At 31.0% G+C, this 17,736-nt stretch overlaps 3 protein-coding genes and 1 pseudogene across 3 annotated transcripts; 2 read left to right on the forward strand and 2 right to left on the reverse strand.

The window, feature by feature from the left end:
* Window positions 1–151: 151 nt before the first annotated feature.
* On the reverse strand, window positions 152–557 carry LOC140828240 (polcalcin Ole e 3-like). The gene has a single exon (XM_073191227.1). The coding sequence runs from the start codon at window positions 496–498 to the stop codon at window positions 244–246; it is 255 nt and encodes an 84-aa protein (XP_073047328.1). The 5' UTR covers window positions 499–557; the 3' UTR covers window positions 152–243.
* A 1,107-nt stretch (window positions 558–1,664) lies between these two features.
* Window positions 1,665–2,303, forward strand: LOC140828241 (probable calcium-binding protein CML18). Its single transcript, XM_073191228.1, has one exon. The coding sequence runs from the start codon at window positions 1,710–1,712 to the stop codon at window positions 2,151–2,153; it is 444 nt and encodes a 147-aa protein (XP_073047329.1). The 5' UTR covers window positions 1,665–1,709; the 3' UTR covers window positions 2,154–2,303.
* Window positions 2,304–3,355: 1,052 nt separating this feature from the next.
* LOC140826424 (GDP-L-galactose phosphorylase 2-like) lies at window positions 3,356–6,636 on the reverse strand (annotated as a pseudogene).
* A 5,889-nt stretch (window positions 6,637–12,525) lies between these two features.
* LOC140828242 (MADS-box transcription factor 23-like) lies at window positions 12,526–16,380 on the forward strand. The gene is made up of 7 exons (XM_073191229.1): window positions 12,526–12,935; window positions 13,298–13,376; window positions 15,142–15,203; window positions 15,301–15,400; window positions 15,541–15,582; window positions 15,773–15,814; window positions 16,007–16,380. Exons 1-7 carry the CDS (start codon window positions 12,754–12,756, stop codon window positions 16,172–16,174), a joined length of 675 nt encoding a protein of 224 aa, XP_073047330.1. The 5' UTR covers window positions 12,526–12,753; the 3' UTR covers window positions 16,175–16,380.
* The last annotated feature ends 1,356 nt before the right edge of the window (window positions 16,381–17,736 follow it).

Here is a 17,736-nt window from a genome sequence, read left to right on the forward strand (position 1 = left end):
TCTTCTCAACATTTTATAATTTTTTTTATGTATAATATGTATACAAGTTAGTGTAAAGAATCATACACGCCATATATTTTACCTATAGCGAAACTTACCAACATCGAATGGATGAAAAAATTTATATTATACAATATCATATATATCTTAATTAACGACAATAACTAAACATGAATTTCGAGACATTAACTGATTTCCAAACGCTAGTTATTCCCGTGATCATTTTTAGTGAAACGACAAGGACTAGAATAACTTTGCTACATCTTTGACAAGTCCCCTATTCGCCCTGGCAAATTCTGTGAATTCATCAAAAGAAATGAAGCCATCTCCGTCGGTGTCGATTTCGGACATCATGCGCAGGATTTCCTCATTAGTTACAGATCCAAGGGTTTTCAGGACGTCTCCAAGCTCGGAGGATGAGACTTTGCCATCACCATTGGCGTCGAAACCCTTAAAAATTCGTTCGCGATCAGCAATGTCTTGTGGATCATCTGCCATTTTTGAGTTACGTATTGTTTCCTGGAAATATGTTGGTTGAAAAGTTGAAATGAAATAATGAGTTAGATTTGGAATATAATGTGAAGGATATATATGGTTCTGCTTTTAACTCGGTAAAAATGTGGTCTCTCTCGGCGATCCTTATATTTCTTCCAAGAAGTGGAAAACTATATGTGGATATAATTAAACTGGTTGAATTTGAGATGTTTGAATGTCTACTTATTTCCTTCATATAAAGATTGAATTCTCTTCCGGCATGTAAGATAAAACATATGATATATATATATATATATATATATATATATATATATATATATATATCTATCTATCTATCCCTCATATATCACCAAAAATATCTTGAGAAAACATTAAAGAACTATTCATTTTGATTACAAATGCTCTTCAAGAAGTTTAAATTTTTTATGAGAAAGGTTCTTGGCAAAAAATTGTATGAGACGGTCTCACATGTCGTATTTTATGAGACATATATCTTATTTGGGTCATCCATGAAAAAATATTATTTTTTATGCTAAAAGTATTATTTTTTATTATGAATATCGGTAAGATTGATCCGTCTCACAGATAAAGATCCGTGAGATCATTTGACCTAACAAGGCTTAAAAATCAAGATTAAGAAGCTCATATACGTGATTTATGAGTTTATGGTATAGTTTCAAAAAAATAAATAAAGGGATTTCTTTTGACTATCATTTACAAATACTAAAATTAACTAAAAAAAACAAAAAGAATGTCTAGATTCATAAAATATTTATTATATCTATCATTTCTTTATGCCAACTCGCTCTACTTCTTAATGGGGAATCAAGGAGTATGCAAAAACTTGTCCTGTGTATGTCGAGTAAAAAAATATACACTTGGACATATATACAAAATAACATTATTATAATGGTCGCCGGGGGATTAATTGGTTCTTAAGTGTTAGATATAGCTAGCTACACACGTACATCTAATATGATTTCACTTTAAATAAAATTTAATTTTGTGAATCACTATAATTTATATGGAATTAAATAATATTATAATGGGACAGCTGTGTTAGTCTTCTTTTCCATTTAACCGAAATACCTAAATTAAAATTTACATTCATTTCATTCTCCACGCGTATTCAAGCCACGTAACCCCCCACCCTCTGCTCTATAAATACCCAAAAGCACTATGGAAAGCCACGGCTCAAGGAAAATAAGAAAGCAATGGAGAAAGCAAAACCACTTACCCACCAACAACTACTGCAAATTTTCAACAAATACGACGCCAACGGCGACGGGAAAATCTCCCTACAGGAACTCACTGCCATACTCACCAGCCTCGGCTCCACCACCACCGCCGCGGACGAGGCGGCACGTGCGATGTCCGAGCTAGACTCCGACGGCGATGGATTCATCGACTTCAACGAGTTTAAAGCGTTCCATTGCCGCGGAGGGGACAGAAACAAGGAACTGGAAGAGGCGTTTGAATTGTACGACAAGGATAAGAATGGGAAGATCTCGGCGAGTGAGCTGCACGACGTGCTCGGCCGACTAGGGGACAAGTGCTCGCTCAAGGATTGCCGGAGGATGATTGGCTCCGTGGATGTGGACGGTGATGGGTGCGTTAACTTCGACGAGTTCAAAAGGATGATGGGAAGATCTTCGTGATTACTGACAGTTCAGTTTCTTGTTTTAACTTTCATGCATACATGTAAATTATAGTAACCAACACACACACACACACACATATATATATATATATATATATATACAAGTCTCAGACTTTCGTTAGGGTTTACTGCTTTTTCACTCAATAAACCATATATATCCACCTTATTCACTACCCTCGTACGTACATACGTAATTTCAAAACATATATAATTACAACACATATTCACGATATAATCATCCAGAGTTAATATATTTCGAGAACGGATAGATCAATTTTGATACAAAAAATATGTTTTTATATCCACATATTATAAGATTGTTTGCAACATCTAACAAAATGGATTATTAGATGGGCTTGGCAAATGGCTGAATGGCCCGTGAAGATGATAAAAATATCTACGAAAGTTGGATTTGGGAATCTTGAGTGGCATTCAGTCACTTGCCAAGACCATAAAATATTAATAATAATTATGAGATAAAGATGGGGGTTTGTCAAAGATTCATGAGTGGGTCTCATGTGAGACCGTCTCACGGTTTTTAATCTGTGAGACGGATCAACCCTACCCATATTCACAATAAAAAGTTATACTCTTAGCATAAAAAATAATATTTTTTCATGGATAACCCAAATAAGAGATCCGTCTCACGAATACGACCCGTGAGACCGTCTCACACAAGTTTTTGCCAAGATTCATATATCTTTTGACCACGTATCTTCATTAAGGATTAATGTTTAATATTGTAAAAAGGAATTTGATGAGTTGAGAAACTTTTCTATATTATGGATCCATCCAGTTTGGCATCCTCCTAACAATAAAATTCAGGCAATCTCGACTATCACAGATCATTTAAAAAAATGACTTGTCTTTCCTTGTAGCAGTTTGATCAAATAACCCAAAGAGTAGCACCAATATCCGAAACTGGGGCTCTAAACAAATATAAACGATTTTTAAAACGCATACAAGAGAACACATATTTAAAGAATCTGTCTTCCAAGTAGCAGGCTGGTATATGCATGCCATCAAATTAACACAAGAATAAAGGCAATCAACTTAAAGCAGAGAGTCAGAGACAGCTAAATGGGCAGGGCATTCACTTTTTTGAAACAAAAAAATAACGAATTTAATTTCTACTAGTTTCTTTATCAGAACCATTTCATTAATTGCCTGTGTCTGTCAACCGGCGATGCAATCAGCATCAGACAAAAGAAAATATTTATAAGAAAAGCATTCGTTTCCCAATTCATAAAATCTTTAACAAGCCACTCAAGCCACAGATCAAACACGGGAGCAGAAGAACAAAAGAACGAGAATAACAACTACGATTTAGCAAGCCAAGCAGAGAATTTAAGAGATTCAGTGCAGGACAAGGCAATCTTGAGGAAGACACGAAATAACTTTTGGTGAAGTAGAGTCAAAGTCACCCTCCTGTTGTATGGAGGCAGGTTCTTCTTGGGACAGCCGGCTGGTTACCTCAATAATATGCTCCTTCGCCTCAAGAAATTGGTCATCTGGTAGAGAAACCTCAGAGAGTAGTTTGCAAGCGTATTCTTCAGATGCTTCAACAAAATCCTTTCTCCGCTTCAGCACAATATGCCCACTCATTTCCCAAACGGCTGGGTTAACTTGAGTATCTAAAAGTTTGTGGTTTACTTCTCCACGTGCTTGCTTCTGGGCGTAACACTGGATATTCATAGAAGAGAAGAATATTCACTTTTTACACTTAGCACATAATAATGGTCATTAAGAAAGTCAAAAGTTAGCCTGAACTTCTTTAAGATGGTATCTTTAACATATATATGTTTAGGGGTGAGTATTCGGTTAATTCGGTTAAAAATCGAACCGAATTAACCGAAAATTTTTAGACTAACCGAACCGAACCGAATTTTCACAAAAACCGAATTAACCGAACCGAATTAAAATCGGTTATTTCGGTCGGTAACCGAATTAACCGATTTTTTTTTAAAAAAATTTAAATTTTAAAAATTATATATAAAATTAATAATTAATATTCTAAAAAAATTAAAATTTTAAAAATTATACATAAAATTAATAATTAATATTCTATTTTAATCATAATAAAACACTTTATTCGTAAAAAATTTAATTATAATATACAATATTAAATATAAAAATATTATAAATTATATTTAAAACATAATAAAATAAAATCAAAATTATTTATTTAATAATTCGGTTAATTCGGTTAAACCGATATTTTTTTACAAAAACCGAAACCGAACCGAATTAACCGAATTAACCGATTTTTGAAAATTTCGAAACCGAATTAACCGAATTAACCGAACCGAATTTCCGAATTAATTCGGTTCGGTCGGTTAAATCGGTTTAACCGAATTTTTGCTCACCCCTATATATGTTTGATATGTATCTTTCTGATCAACATGAAAATTGAAAACGATTTAGTGAGAAAAATCACCTGAGGTAGCAAAAATACCCTGTGGCCAAAATTGGAAATCAGTATATTGAAAGGAATGTTGTTATTCTGCAGGTAAAAGCAACAACTCGCAACGGCGTCAGATAACATACGCAATTTACATCCAGCTTCAAAAACAAAACCTCGCACAGGATAATCCAGTAGCTCGGAAACCATCACTCCAACTTCATTCAATCCCTTGCCGTTCATTATCGTGCAAGTCGGTGCTCTTTCTAATGGGAAAGGTACTGATAAGTAATATGCCTACAAACAATAGATGTTGAAATGATCATTAAGTGGCTAAAACTTAAGAGTTATATTACACGTAATCCCCAACAAAAACACAATGCTGCTCAATCACCTGAAAGTGAAGGTGATTGATAGTGGCAAATGCACCCAAACTGTTATAACCCACTCTAAAAAAGGGGTCTGATGCTTCTCTAGCTAAGCAAAGAGCAAGCAGGAGGCTGTTTGGGTCAATCTTCTGTTGCATGTAATTAAGAACATGGGGTATCAGAAGCACATGCCCGTACTCTATCGGGCTCACCTGAAAAACAAGTGCAGAATTATTTAGGTATCAGAAGCACATGCCCGTACTCTATCGGGCTCACCTGAAAAACAAGTGCGCAAATTATTTAAATCAAAGCATGTGGCATCGATGTTTACCAATTTCAGTCATATGGTAAAACAACTCACATTTATCGTAACCACTGTGGGTGAACTTTCCCGGGTGGATGCGGAGGCACTGGCACAGTAGTAAGATTTGTTTCCGGTGCCTGGCTCAAACCTAAAGAGCACTTCCTCTTGCCCCACTTTAGTGAAGTCAAAATTTGCTATCATCGAAGGGTTGGATGACCTTGTCAATACGAAATTCTGTTGGACGTTTCTTGAGATAGCGCCCCTCGTTCAGCTGTGCAATAAAACCATACTTCCCTGGAATGATCTTTGTCTCACAGGATGTTACGTCGTACCTAAAAAGTCCTCTACTCATGCGATCCTCCCACTGTCCAAACAAAAAATTGTTTAAAAAGGACATCTGAGAAATTCCTCCATCACTAAATTCACATTTATCTTCCGCAACTATGGAATGATCAGGATTCTTGAACTTGTAAACGGGTAACTTAGAAACTGGAAAAGGAAAAAAAAGAAAAAAAAAAGAAAATAAGTAATCTAAGTATAACTCAGACTTATCAAGAGGTTTCCTCACTGTTTGCTACTTCCTCGTAAACAAGAAATAAAAAGAGGCTAGATACAGTCCTAATAAAACATTTGACTTTATTTTTTTCCCAATAACCCTAGCAACCTTTCAGCGAAGCACATCAGCAAATCATCATACAACTTGAGTAATATAGGCTCGTGATTTTCTTTAGCTGAACTCCCAATACAATTAATTTAGCTCAACAAAAAATCTAGAAATTATCATCAAATAATGTCATAAATGCAGTGATATTTAATCCAAGAATATACCCGGCAAGCAGCAGCTTCCGAGGCAATTGCGGCCGCAGCTCAGCGTCACGCTTTTGTGGTCCTCCAATGGAGGATTCTCTTGATAGTTTGAAACCACAGTCGGCACCCTCTTTATAGTCAACATTTCTATCTATATGCCGAGAGAAAATTAAAATCAAGAATAGCAAACGAACATTCACTGCTTTATAATTAGTTTAAACGGGGTGTCGACTAAAGGAACGCAGCCTCCGCCGGCGAGGAAGAGAAGATCAGAGGGGCAGCCGCCTTCGGAGGGCAGAGCACCCCGGCCTCCGTGAGGAGATGGGTTCCTGTGCTTGTCGTCCAATGCACAATTAAAAGCCACCGCTTCCTGATATCGTTCAACCGTTGAAGCTTCAAAGTGGCAACCGATGAATCTAAATAGAGCCGTGATTGAAAATTTCCCCACCGAAAATTCTATCAAATTATTGCAAAATGGGGATGAACACAGGAAGATTTGAGTGTTTGTCCTAATTATGGGTTTGTATATTGAATGGAGGATATGGGGGCCGATCGGGACTCCGCTGGTTTCTCTCGTCACCACTCTTTAGAAGGCGACTATTTAGCGTGGCACTAAAAAAATTAAATTGAATAATTTTAAAAAAAATCAAATAAAGTTGAAGATTCGTTATTGGATTTGGATTCAAGATTTTGATTAGATCCATTAAAATCTTGGGCTAGTTCTGTTCAATAAAGAATCTTATTTATCAGAAATCCACATTTTGTAATTATGGGCTTAGTTGAGGGGATTGTGGGCCGGCCCACTTTAAACCACCGTTCTGCCGTTGTTACTTTAGCCTATTATTATTCTTGACATATGCGATGTCTAATGTGCATATAGTCTGTCCAAAAAATAAAAAAAAAAAAAAAAAAAAAATTGGAGAATGAATTTTTTTTTTAAAAAAATAAAGAGTAAAAAAATAATTTGGTATATAAGCTATTGAATATAGCTAGATAAATTAGTACAGTAAGTTATTCAATTACTACATGATTCAATTATGAAGTCAATTTTATTCTAAAAACAAATTGTTTTTATAAGTAGAATTACTCATACTAAATTCAATTAGATACATTTTTTCGGTCCTTTTAAATAGTATATTCATTTAAAAATTATATTATTATAAATGAGTATTATGCTTTTGTATTAAACTATAATTATTGTTCAACCCAAATATATCACAATAGAACGTATACTCTCATATGTAATATATTTTAAAAATGTTTTTAAACATGTAGTAAAATAATATTATTTTTTTATCTATATTATAATTATATATTAATAAAATTATCATATATATTTTAATATATAGATAAAAATATGATTGAATGCATTTCGGTGATGGAGCTATGAGGTTATATGTTCGGAAGACTAAAGCAAGCCTAATAAATATTTTATTTTTTCGAGATTTGAAAATGATCCGTTGAGAATTCGAAAAGGTTGTTCAACATAAAGTTTGTAGATCATGAAAAAACAAATCTTTTGAAAAAATAAAAAACTGTGTGTGTCTTACGGTTGAACCTACGATATGACGGCGTGCGAAAATTCTTACTTATTATCTCGATTTGCATGATCTGGTGTCCGGAATTTTTTAGATTATAAAAAAATTAACCAACATAGAAAAAAGAAATACTTTAGGAGATTTGATTTTAATTAATAATGTAGATAAATACTAAATGAATTAGATGATGCTCACAAGTATGTACGAAAAAATAATCGTGACCATATTACAATCTTGGATTAAGACTTGGGGTAGTATTCATGCGTAGCATCGACCAACCTATGTTGGACATAGAGTATGCATATTATTATATATTTAATAAATATACAGTAAATATTTTAATAATATTGAAGTCCAAGGTTTAAATCTGGCAAAGCTCTGTCCACGAGACAACACATTTATCATATCCACGATTATGAAATGTTCTAAATTTAAAGTGTGGTCTTTCTTGAATTCCTAAATGTAATTAAGTCATATAATTTTACAATTTTGCACAAATAAACCCATAGAACGGTTGTGAATTCAAAATTAGATGCTAAAAAATGAGCAAGGAATTGTAATTAATTAATTAAATCGTGTTTAATCTTTATTATCATGTTATAACTGTGTATAGCATACAAAAGATATTGTCTATTAAATACAATCAAGAACTTTTTAATTATGTCGAAATCACTGATGGTTTGATGAATTAAAAAAAAAAAGTGTCGACATCTCCATTCTTGGGAAGATTAGGTTGTCGGGATTAAGTCTAATATTTCGAAATAGCATTGGTTAAAGTAGATGAGGCCAATAAGAAACTAATATATTCTAGTTATTAGTTTAAACCATGCTTCGCTACCGTATTTTTTTAAAAATCTCGTGATTAACTTTTACTAAATAATTATAAAAAAATAATACAAAACAACCAAAAAAATGACTTCTAGTATCTTTTTTTTTCCTCATCTCTAGATTTAGCAAAATTGTGGTTAGATAAAAATTTTACACCTCAATAATTTTACATTTTTTTGTGAAAAAATTAAGCAACACAGTACAAGCTCTATAAAATCCATTGACACAAATAGTTCATCCTAGGATTCCGTCTGTTTTCTGGGTTTGGAAAAGATCAAGCTTTATAAATCAATACTCGATAAATTAATAAATTCTTTAAGATTATCTTTTTTTGGTCCTGACTTGGGTCAGCTTACTAATTAATTATAATTTTGATAAATTAATAAGATAATAATATTTTGGAAGACCCTGATATAAATCTATATTCCTCTCAATATAATAAATTAATAATAATTTTTGAAAATTATAAACATAGTATGACAATATAGTAAACCGTGATTATAATGTTGTTGTTTTTTTAATTAAAATTTAAATCTAGTTAGATTCATATCTAAATTTTTCTCATTACATCCAAAAACTCTAATATTACATTTTCAAATTGCAACAAAAAACTGTGAATAGTTGTTGTTGATATGAGTACTTCATCCCCATGATTGGTTCAAGAGATACTTGTACTCACATTCAACGATGAATTTTATTTGATTAAGAATATAATAGAATATCATTTTATTTATTAAAAATAATAAATTATAAAATTATAAGTGAGATTAAAATGAATTGTATTTAAAACAATTAGTTACCATGCAAAAGAATTGTATTTAAATTTTTGGAGAAATTGAAATTATACCATAAGGAAAGTTATATATAATGGCAATATTGTAAAAACGAGATTAAAATGATGAGATGGAGTGTTACTCATGACTCTTCTTAGAATGTAACTAAATTTTGACACTTAAAATTAACCAAGATGAATGATTGATAATAGTTGTTGGGGGTGCAAATTGCTTGTAGCTGCTATGAGAGCAATTAAAACATAACGTTTGAATTATTTTAAAATTTTAAATATTTGAGTTGTATTATTACTATTAACTATAACTTTCGATAAAATGATAGACGTTATCTTATTAAATTAGAGAAACATGAATTATTAAATTCTCTCTAAATTTGTCTTGAAAACACATTACTTACTTAAATGCATAAAACAAATTATTGTAAAAATATTATCAATTGGGACGGCCAATTCTATCCTACACCAGGTGAGGTACTATCATTTACTTTTTTTTTCTTACGCCTGTCTTTTTTTATTATTATTATTACATTTCACACTACTTTAACAAAAATCAACCAAACTAATTATTAAACTAATTTCGTTTAATGTATATAACATGTGTTATATCATTATATTATTATTATTATTATTCTCAAAATTTAAAACTTAATATTTTATATTTACGTGAATTTTTTTTTGATAGTAAAACTTTTACTTTTGAGGTTTGATATTTTCATTTCTATTATTCTTATTTTTGTGGTAGAATCATATGAAATGCAAAAAATCAATATTTTAAAATTTAATTATTATAAGAAATTCTATGTTCTACCCATTTATAAATGCTAATAAAATTATTGTAGATTTTTTTAAATGCTATACATGTATATATTATTTAGTGACATGGAGTAAATCTCCCGGATTAACTTGACCCTACCCCTGCGGGCACTGCCCGCAGAGGTCGATCTTACGGTTCTGATTTTTTCGAGTCAATTTTTTTATTTTTTTTTAACATGGAGGTGGGCCCGGATCACTCATGTGGAATGATCTGGGCCGTTCATTACCCGTGCAGGCAATGCCTGCACGGTAGGGTGAAACAAACCGTTCAAGTGGGACAATATGGATAATATATATTTGGAAAGTGGAATGATGTATATCTGTTGGTCTTGGTCCTTCAAATTTTTATGAAAATTGATATTTATATCGATAATCTTAAAATTAATATTTGACTAAGAAAAAAATATTCTAAATATAGCATAAAATAATCTTTCGTTACTAAAGATTCTTACTGGTTTAACAAATTTTAATTACGTTGGGTTCAGCCAATAGAAATTCGTCTTTACAGCCAATTAGGAGAAATACTATGATTGTGTAATATAAGGGGGTGTATTCAATCTAAACTTTTAATGACTTTTATGGAATTTTAAAATCTAGAGGTATTCAATTTAAACTTTTAATGACTCTATATATGTTTAGTGGTATTCAACATGGATTTTGGTAGAGTTTTAAAAAGTCATGTGGTATTCAAACTTGACTTTTTAAAACTCTACAAAAGTCAAGAGGTATCCAAAAAATCCATAGATTTTCATGGATTCTTATTTTATTATTCATGTACAAACCTTGAAGCCTTATGTACAATTGCAGAAAATATAAAATATTCTTCCACCTATACGATGGACTTTCTTTTTTGAAAAATACGCTATCTCTCTTCAATCTCAAGCCATCTCTAGGGTTCTTCTCTCTCTCAAAAAAATTTCTTCTATTCAAAGGTATTATTGGTAAATCTTGAATTTATTATATTGTCAATATTTATGTGTAAAAATAGATGAATTGTTGTTTTTTTCTTGAATCATTATGATTATTGTATTTCATAAATTGTTCATTTTAATAAAATTTTATTATGAACTTATAAAAATATTGTTCATTAATATGTTGAATTGACATAAAGAATTGAAATTTTGATTTCAATAAATTGGATAGTTCATTTGTCGTTTTTCACAAATTAAATTTATTTAACCTTTAAATAAGTAAAATTTATTTACATTTTCATAAATAAAAAAAAATTATAATTTAATAGGTTATACATGTCCAATAATTATTTAAAAGAAATTAATAAAAAAATAAATCACAATTATAAAAGTTTCCAAAAGTTTACAAAAGTCTACAAAAATCTTGAAAAAAAGTCTATAAAATATGTTTTACAATTCCATCAGATTCTATAAAAGTCGATCAAAATCCATCAACTCCACAAAAGTCCACCTTTTAAAAAAAATCATTAAAAGTCATTAAAAGTTTAGATTGAATACACCCCCCTAAAAGAAACATTATTTTATGGACTTTCCCTTTTTATAATGGACATCGTTTTCGTGTGCCCCTATATTTAACGACTCCACAAACTTTTAAAAAGAATAAACAAATAAATTATATAACGCAGATCTTAAAAACACAAGTTTGAGTATCAAACATCTGACGATCAAACGTTAAAGAATTTTCTTATTTCATGGTCTCAATTATTGTTACTTTTTTTAGTGATAACTGATAAGGTTGGTTTGGTACGGCCAGGGAGATAATATTATTTTGTAAATGTTTTGATAAATTATATCATTGATTAATATGTGCACAAGATCATGGAAGATATGAACGATAATAAATTCGTTATCGATTCAAGAAATGTTTTTAATGGATGGAAAGATTATTAATTACTTTCCTAATTTTAAATGAAAAAAACTTAAATATTTTTTTCAAAAATATTTAGACAGACATAATTTTTATTTTAATAATTGACAATACATTGGGAGAAGTTCAAGCGATATAACATATAATCTATCTTCTTTCTTATTTTTATGATGTGAGCTAAGATTTATACATTTGTTACTCTTCGTTTTGTACTTGATAAACCCTCGGGGAAACGTAATAGCCTGCAAGCCATGAAACAATGTTGGACAAGTTCTGTGCAACATACTTGGCCTAGAAGGTATTGATATGAGGAATCGAACCTATGACCACTGGTCAAATATTCACTTATTCCATGAAACATCTTTCGGTGATCCTAATATTGGTTGCTGAAAGCACAAATATAATACTCCCTATAAAGGCGCAGCTGAACTTTGTTCACGTGAAAGTCCTAAAAATCAGCCAAAAACTCACTGTACTGTGGTTGTCATTTTTAAGGTTCGTAAATTTACTTAAATGGGAATAAAGTTTTTCCCTTTATAGAAATATTAAGGAAAGACTAAGATTCCCACGTGTCAATATTTTATAAGCTACGGCGCCATTGATCCTAGAGTGGCTAACAATTATAATATACACAATACCCCACTTTTTAAGGACAATTTTTGGTAAAAAAAAGAAGAAAAAATCGATATGTTTTTGTAAAGGGCTTGACTTTGATTCGAAGCTCTATGATAACAAAGTTCTTTTAATTACCTTATTTCATTGCGTAGCCTTCGTTTCTAAGCTCAAAAAAGATCAAAATTATGTTGAAAAGTTTACTCTTAATAATTGGATATAAGAGCTAATTGTGTTTAGATCTAACTTCATTCTCAGAGAAGCCTGCAACCCTAGTTGGGGATCTTGATATTGGAAGATGGGGAGAGGAAAAATCGCAATAAAAAGAATCGATAATTCTACGAGTAGGCAAGTGACATTCTCCAAGAGAAGGAGCGGGTTGCTAAAGAAGGCCAAGGAGCTAGCAATCCTTTGCGATGCAGAAGTTGGAGTCATCATATTTTCAAGCACTGGAAAATTGAATGAATTTTCAAACTCCAGGTTAGAAACTGGTTCTGAAATGTTTTGAGATTGTTATTATTGCGCTTTGTTTCATGTTATGATTATTTAAATTACTCTGTCGACAAAGATATGTGTGTGCTAGCTTTTCTATTTAAAGCTTGTACGAATTTTATTCAGAGTGGACAAATTAGTACAACATTCAAAATATATATGTTTGATAATCATATTTAAGATTATCAAACATATATATGACGATTTCATGTCTCGATTAGGAATAAACAGCAGTAGGAGCAGATTCAAAATTTGATTTCATACTGAAAATGTGCACATATATAGATTGAAAAAAAAAAATCAAATTTACAAATTTTTTTTCCTTGATTTTGATTTCTGAATTTTATCAGCATGAAATCGATAATTGAACGATACAATGGAACGAAAGAGGAACACTATCATCTGCTTAATCCAGGTTCCGAGATCGAGGTATGTTTACTTAAGGCTCACATCTATTGTTAATCAGAGGCATTTTTATTTAAATTCAATTTGAATCTAATTTTATGACGACCAATTATTGCGATCCATTAAGGGTTCGATGATATCCGATTAGAAGCGATTGAAACTAAATGAATACGAGGCTAGACCATTTTACGTTCGATCCTATTCCAAAATAGTGAAATTTTTAAAGAAGTCATAGTGTATGGTTAACATTCCTAGATTAGATTAAATTTAGCTAAACAAACAATAGGAGTAAACCAACTAGATTTGTTCTAGTAATCAATTCAAAACTAATCCAGATAAATTTAAATCGAATATTTAGCCTCTTTTACTAGTGAGATACATATCAATACTACGCAGCACCTTGTTGTGTACAACACCATATCCATTTCAAATTTTTAGGACGTGAAAGAATATTATTTTGAACCTGGCCGTGAGGCCAAATCTATATATCTATAAATATATGAGTTTCATTTGCGAGCTTGCTATTATGACATCGTGTTTTGCATTTTAACATAGTTGATGGTGTTGTTTTAGTCATTGTCACTGTTAAGGTTAATATGATTTAATTCATTTAGTAGTTATCATTCAATTGTATTCATGTTGGTAGAAATTGATATCTTGTGGTATTATTTTTGGTTCATGCCTTTATTATATTCTTGTGACCTTTAGTATTACCTTTTGTGTGCTTCATTTAAGTACATCGTTGTTTGGGCTTTGGTAAAATCTATTATGCTATTAATTTATATTTATTATTTTTATTTTATGAATGATATTTGGATGAAAAAAATCTTTTATGATTTGACAGAGTTGTTATTATGTCATAATCAGGTTGATTGAAAAGTTTGTCATATGAACAAGTGGGCATATATGTTAATTTATGATCATGATGCTATTTTATTAATTGTGTTTTGATCGGTTTAGATCGACAAATACTCTTAAACATGATGTTATTCAAACGATTTTAAACAATATCTAAATTTCGTAATTATGTTTTGATCGTTAGTCAACCACGAGTAACACACGTGCACTTTTCTAGTTCTCTATATATACCAGTTATAAACCTTCAGTTATGGTTATAATCTCGCATTCAACGTTTTGATGAATAATTCCTATCATTATGAACTCGTTCAACTAAATTCGTTAAGTTGGGTGATCGATTGGCTAGTTTTCTTTCAACTTAATCTAGTGTATGTTATGGATAATGTAAGAAGTTGTAATGTAAAAATTTTCGCTTGGACTTACGAAGAAAATGGGAAAGAAATTAAGTGTAAAATTTAATTACATTCCCTAGCTAATTACAAGTCTGTTGAATTCATTTCATTTTTCCAACTTTATTTGAAATATCATACAGAAAAACGACATGAAAATCAATTTTTTTAAAAAATATTGCTCTTTCTATCAACTTACTGCTGAAAAATCTTGATGTACATTCCAGCACTATAAGTTGCCAATTATACTATTATCACCAAGTTACATTACATTGATTTTCCAAGTAGATATTGTAATTCGAAATAATTATCAATTAAAAATTTGTAATCGGTTAACTGAAAATTATATGAAATAAACGTAATTCAAGTCTATATTTACGCATTCATATGCAATCAAGTTACATGATAACTGTTGTTTTTAATTACGTTTATTATTTTGTCTTCCTTTTTTTTTCGAGTCTGATTTGTAATTGTAGAATGATACAAATTTCCACCGTACATGCTTATGGATTAACAAGTGCAAGTGCAACTGTGGTTGTTAGTTTTGGCAAAGGGAGACTGCAGTTCTAAGGCAACAATTACAGGATTTGAGAGATAATCATCGGTAAATTCCTGCTTCCAACAATATAATAGTAATTATGAAATCATTTTACGTACTATAATGTACTTTTCGTTATATTTATTTACCATGGAAATGACAGGAGATTGATGGGAGAAGAACTTCATGGCTTGAATGTGGAAGAACTACAGAGATTAGAAAACCAACTGGAAATGAGTTTGAAGGCCGTGCGCGTTAAAAAAGTCGAATTTCAAACCCTTGGATTTTAATTGAAAGGACTTGAGTTGTATATATGTGTGTGTGTGTGTGTGTGTGTGATTAATTTTAAAAAGAATATAGAGCTTATACAATATTGATAATGTATTGTGGTTTGCATATGCAGGAGCAGATGTTGACAGAAGAAATTCATGAGCTACGTAGAAAGGTAAATTTTAAATATATCCCGCATTTAGCATTACAAATTTACTCTGGTTATCTTTAAGCTATAGTAAGATAGAATTCAGCATTAATTAGGTGAAGACGATTTAATATTACAATTATGTACAAAATTTTGAAATCGAAAAAAGTGATTATCCAATCAACGCATAACTTTGTTTGTTTTGGATTAATTTCAGGGAACTCTCATACATCAAGAAAATGTGGAGCTCTATAAGAAGGTAAATCTTGCTAAACTAATTACAAGTATATATCCATGCAAAGTGAAACGTATAATTGTGCTATCAATACATGCATGAAGATATCTCCATCTCTAAAAATCAAAACACGTCGCGCCGTCTTTCTCTCTAAAATCTTGGGCGGCCCATGAGAACTTGATCGATCAATTTTTCTGCAACTCTTACATGTATCAGGCATATGGAGGGAATTTATGTGCAGCAAATGGAATTCCTGGAATTGTTCCCCACAATTTCACCATGAATAAGGAATTGGATGGATTGGTGGAGCTGCAACTGAGCCAGCCTAGCCCTGCAACACAGAGTTCGGGAGTAGCATTAAGAACATCAAGAGAATCAAGGTAAAGTTCGAGTATGAAACTTCATATAATCATGTCCTATTTATGGGAAATAATGCGACTGTCGATACATGTATGTAAAATGATTCCATGGATTTGCCAAGTTGAATAAAAAAAAAACCCTCTTTAGCTAGTAATGAAAACACATTGGATATCGTTGCTTATGGTTGAGCTAATTAATCTGGTATAATACGAGCTTCTTAAATTTTTGTATTTTACACATGGCTGGTGTTGATTAAAAATATGATTTCGTTAAAATAGACAATAATCTTTTGAGTAGGTCTCTTGTGAGACGGTCTCACGAGATCTTTATCTGTGAGACAGGTCAACCTTACATATATTCACAATAAAAAGTAATATTCTAAGTATAAAAAATAATATTTTTTTATGGATGATCAAAATAAGATATTCGTCTCACAAAATACGACTCGTGAGACTGTCTCACACAAGTTTTTACCTAATCTTTTTGCTTTTGGTTTTGTACTCCAAGCATCGCCAAAAGTATGTAAGTAAAGATTTGCGATATGTTGAACAAAAAACTTTAACTTAGTGTAACAAGATTAGCTAGCCAAACCGGTGTGATGGGTCTCCTCTTGAATGTTTCAATATTTATATATTTTTTGTCTATATTATATTATAAATATTTTTTCTATTGCTTTACTAATATACTGCTATTTAATTTGATGCCTTATAATTAACTAACTATTGAAAATATAACAATCCATTTATATATACACTAATTAAATAAGAGTAAAATTGAAAAGTTGTTCGTATAATTGCTATTTCTAGTGAATTTCTTAAATCTTTATTAAAAAAAACACGTCTATATAATTAGGTCGGATGCAGTACAAACAACTTAACTATTATTATTATTACAAAACTAGATAATAAAGACAAATTTGAAGTCTGCCTTTTTTGTTTTGTTTTTGTTTTTATTTTATCATTTCAAATTACACAATCATGACTTTATTAATATATATTAAATTAAAAAAAATCAGAACGTTGGTACACTATTAACTAATAAAAGCATGCCAATAAACCGTATATAAATTAACGTGATTTTTTTTTCCATTGTTATTATTATTATTAATATTTTCTACTTTCTTGTGCGAATTTTCCGATGGACTCGAAAGATGACGAAATTAAATACTGATAACTCTAAGACACAGTAGACTATATATCAATATACTGTTGTCGTGACTAAAGCAAAATTTGGACTATTATATTTTTGGACTTTGTAAATAGAATATATTTGTATAAAATCATGGTATTAATAGGTTTGTCGGGTGCTACTTCAACTAAAATCAGATATAACAGCTTTTACTTTCTGCAGAAAAAAGTTCAGATCAAGATTCAATGGTACTTCTCAAAAGGCCAGTATATGATAAATTTAGCACCTCCGTCAATGATTTTATACTGATAGTTCACCCACCTTGCTATTCATGAGTCTGTCACTATTTTGATTGTGATTAAACATGTTTAAATTATTTATTTTTAATAGATGATTGATATTTTATTGATAAATCGTGTCAAAACTTTTTAAACCAAATCCAGTTAGAATTGGAAGAA

Source organism: Primulina eburnea, chromosome 3, assembly GCF_022965805.1.
Source record: "Primulina eburnea isolate SZY01 chromosome 3, ASM2296580v1, whole genome shotgun sequence".
NCBI lineage: Eukaryota > Viridiplantae > Streptophyta > Magnoliopsida > Lamiales > Gesneriaceae > Primulina > Primulina eburnea.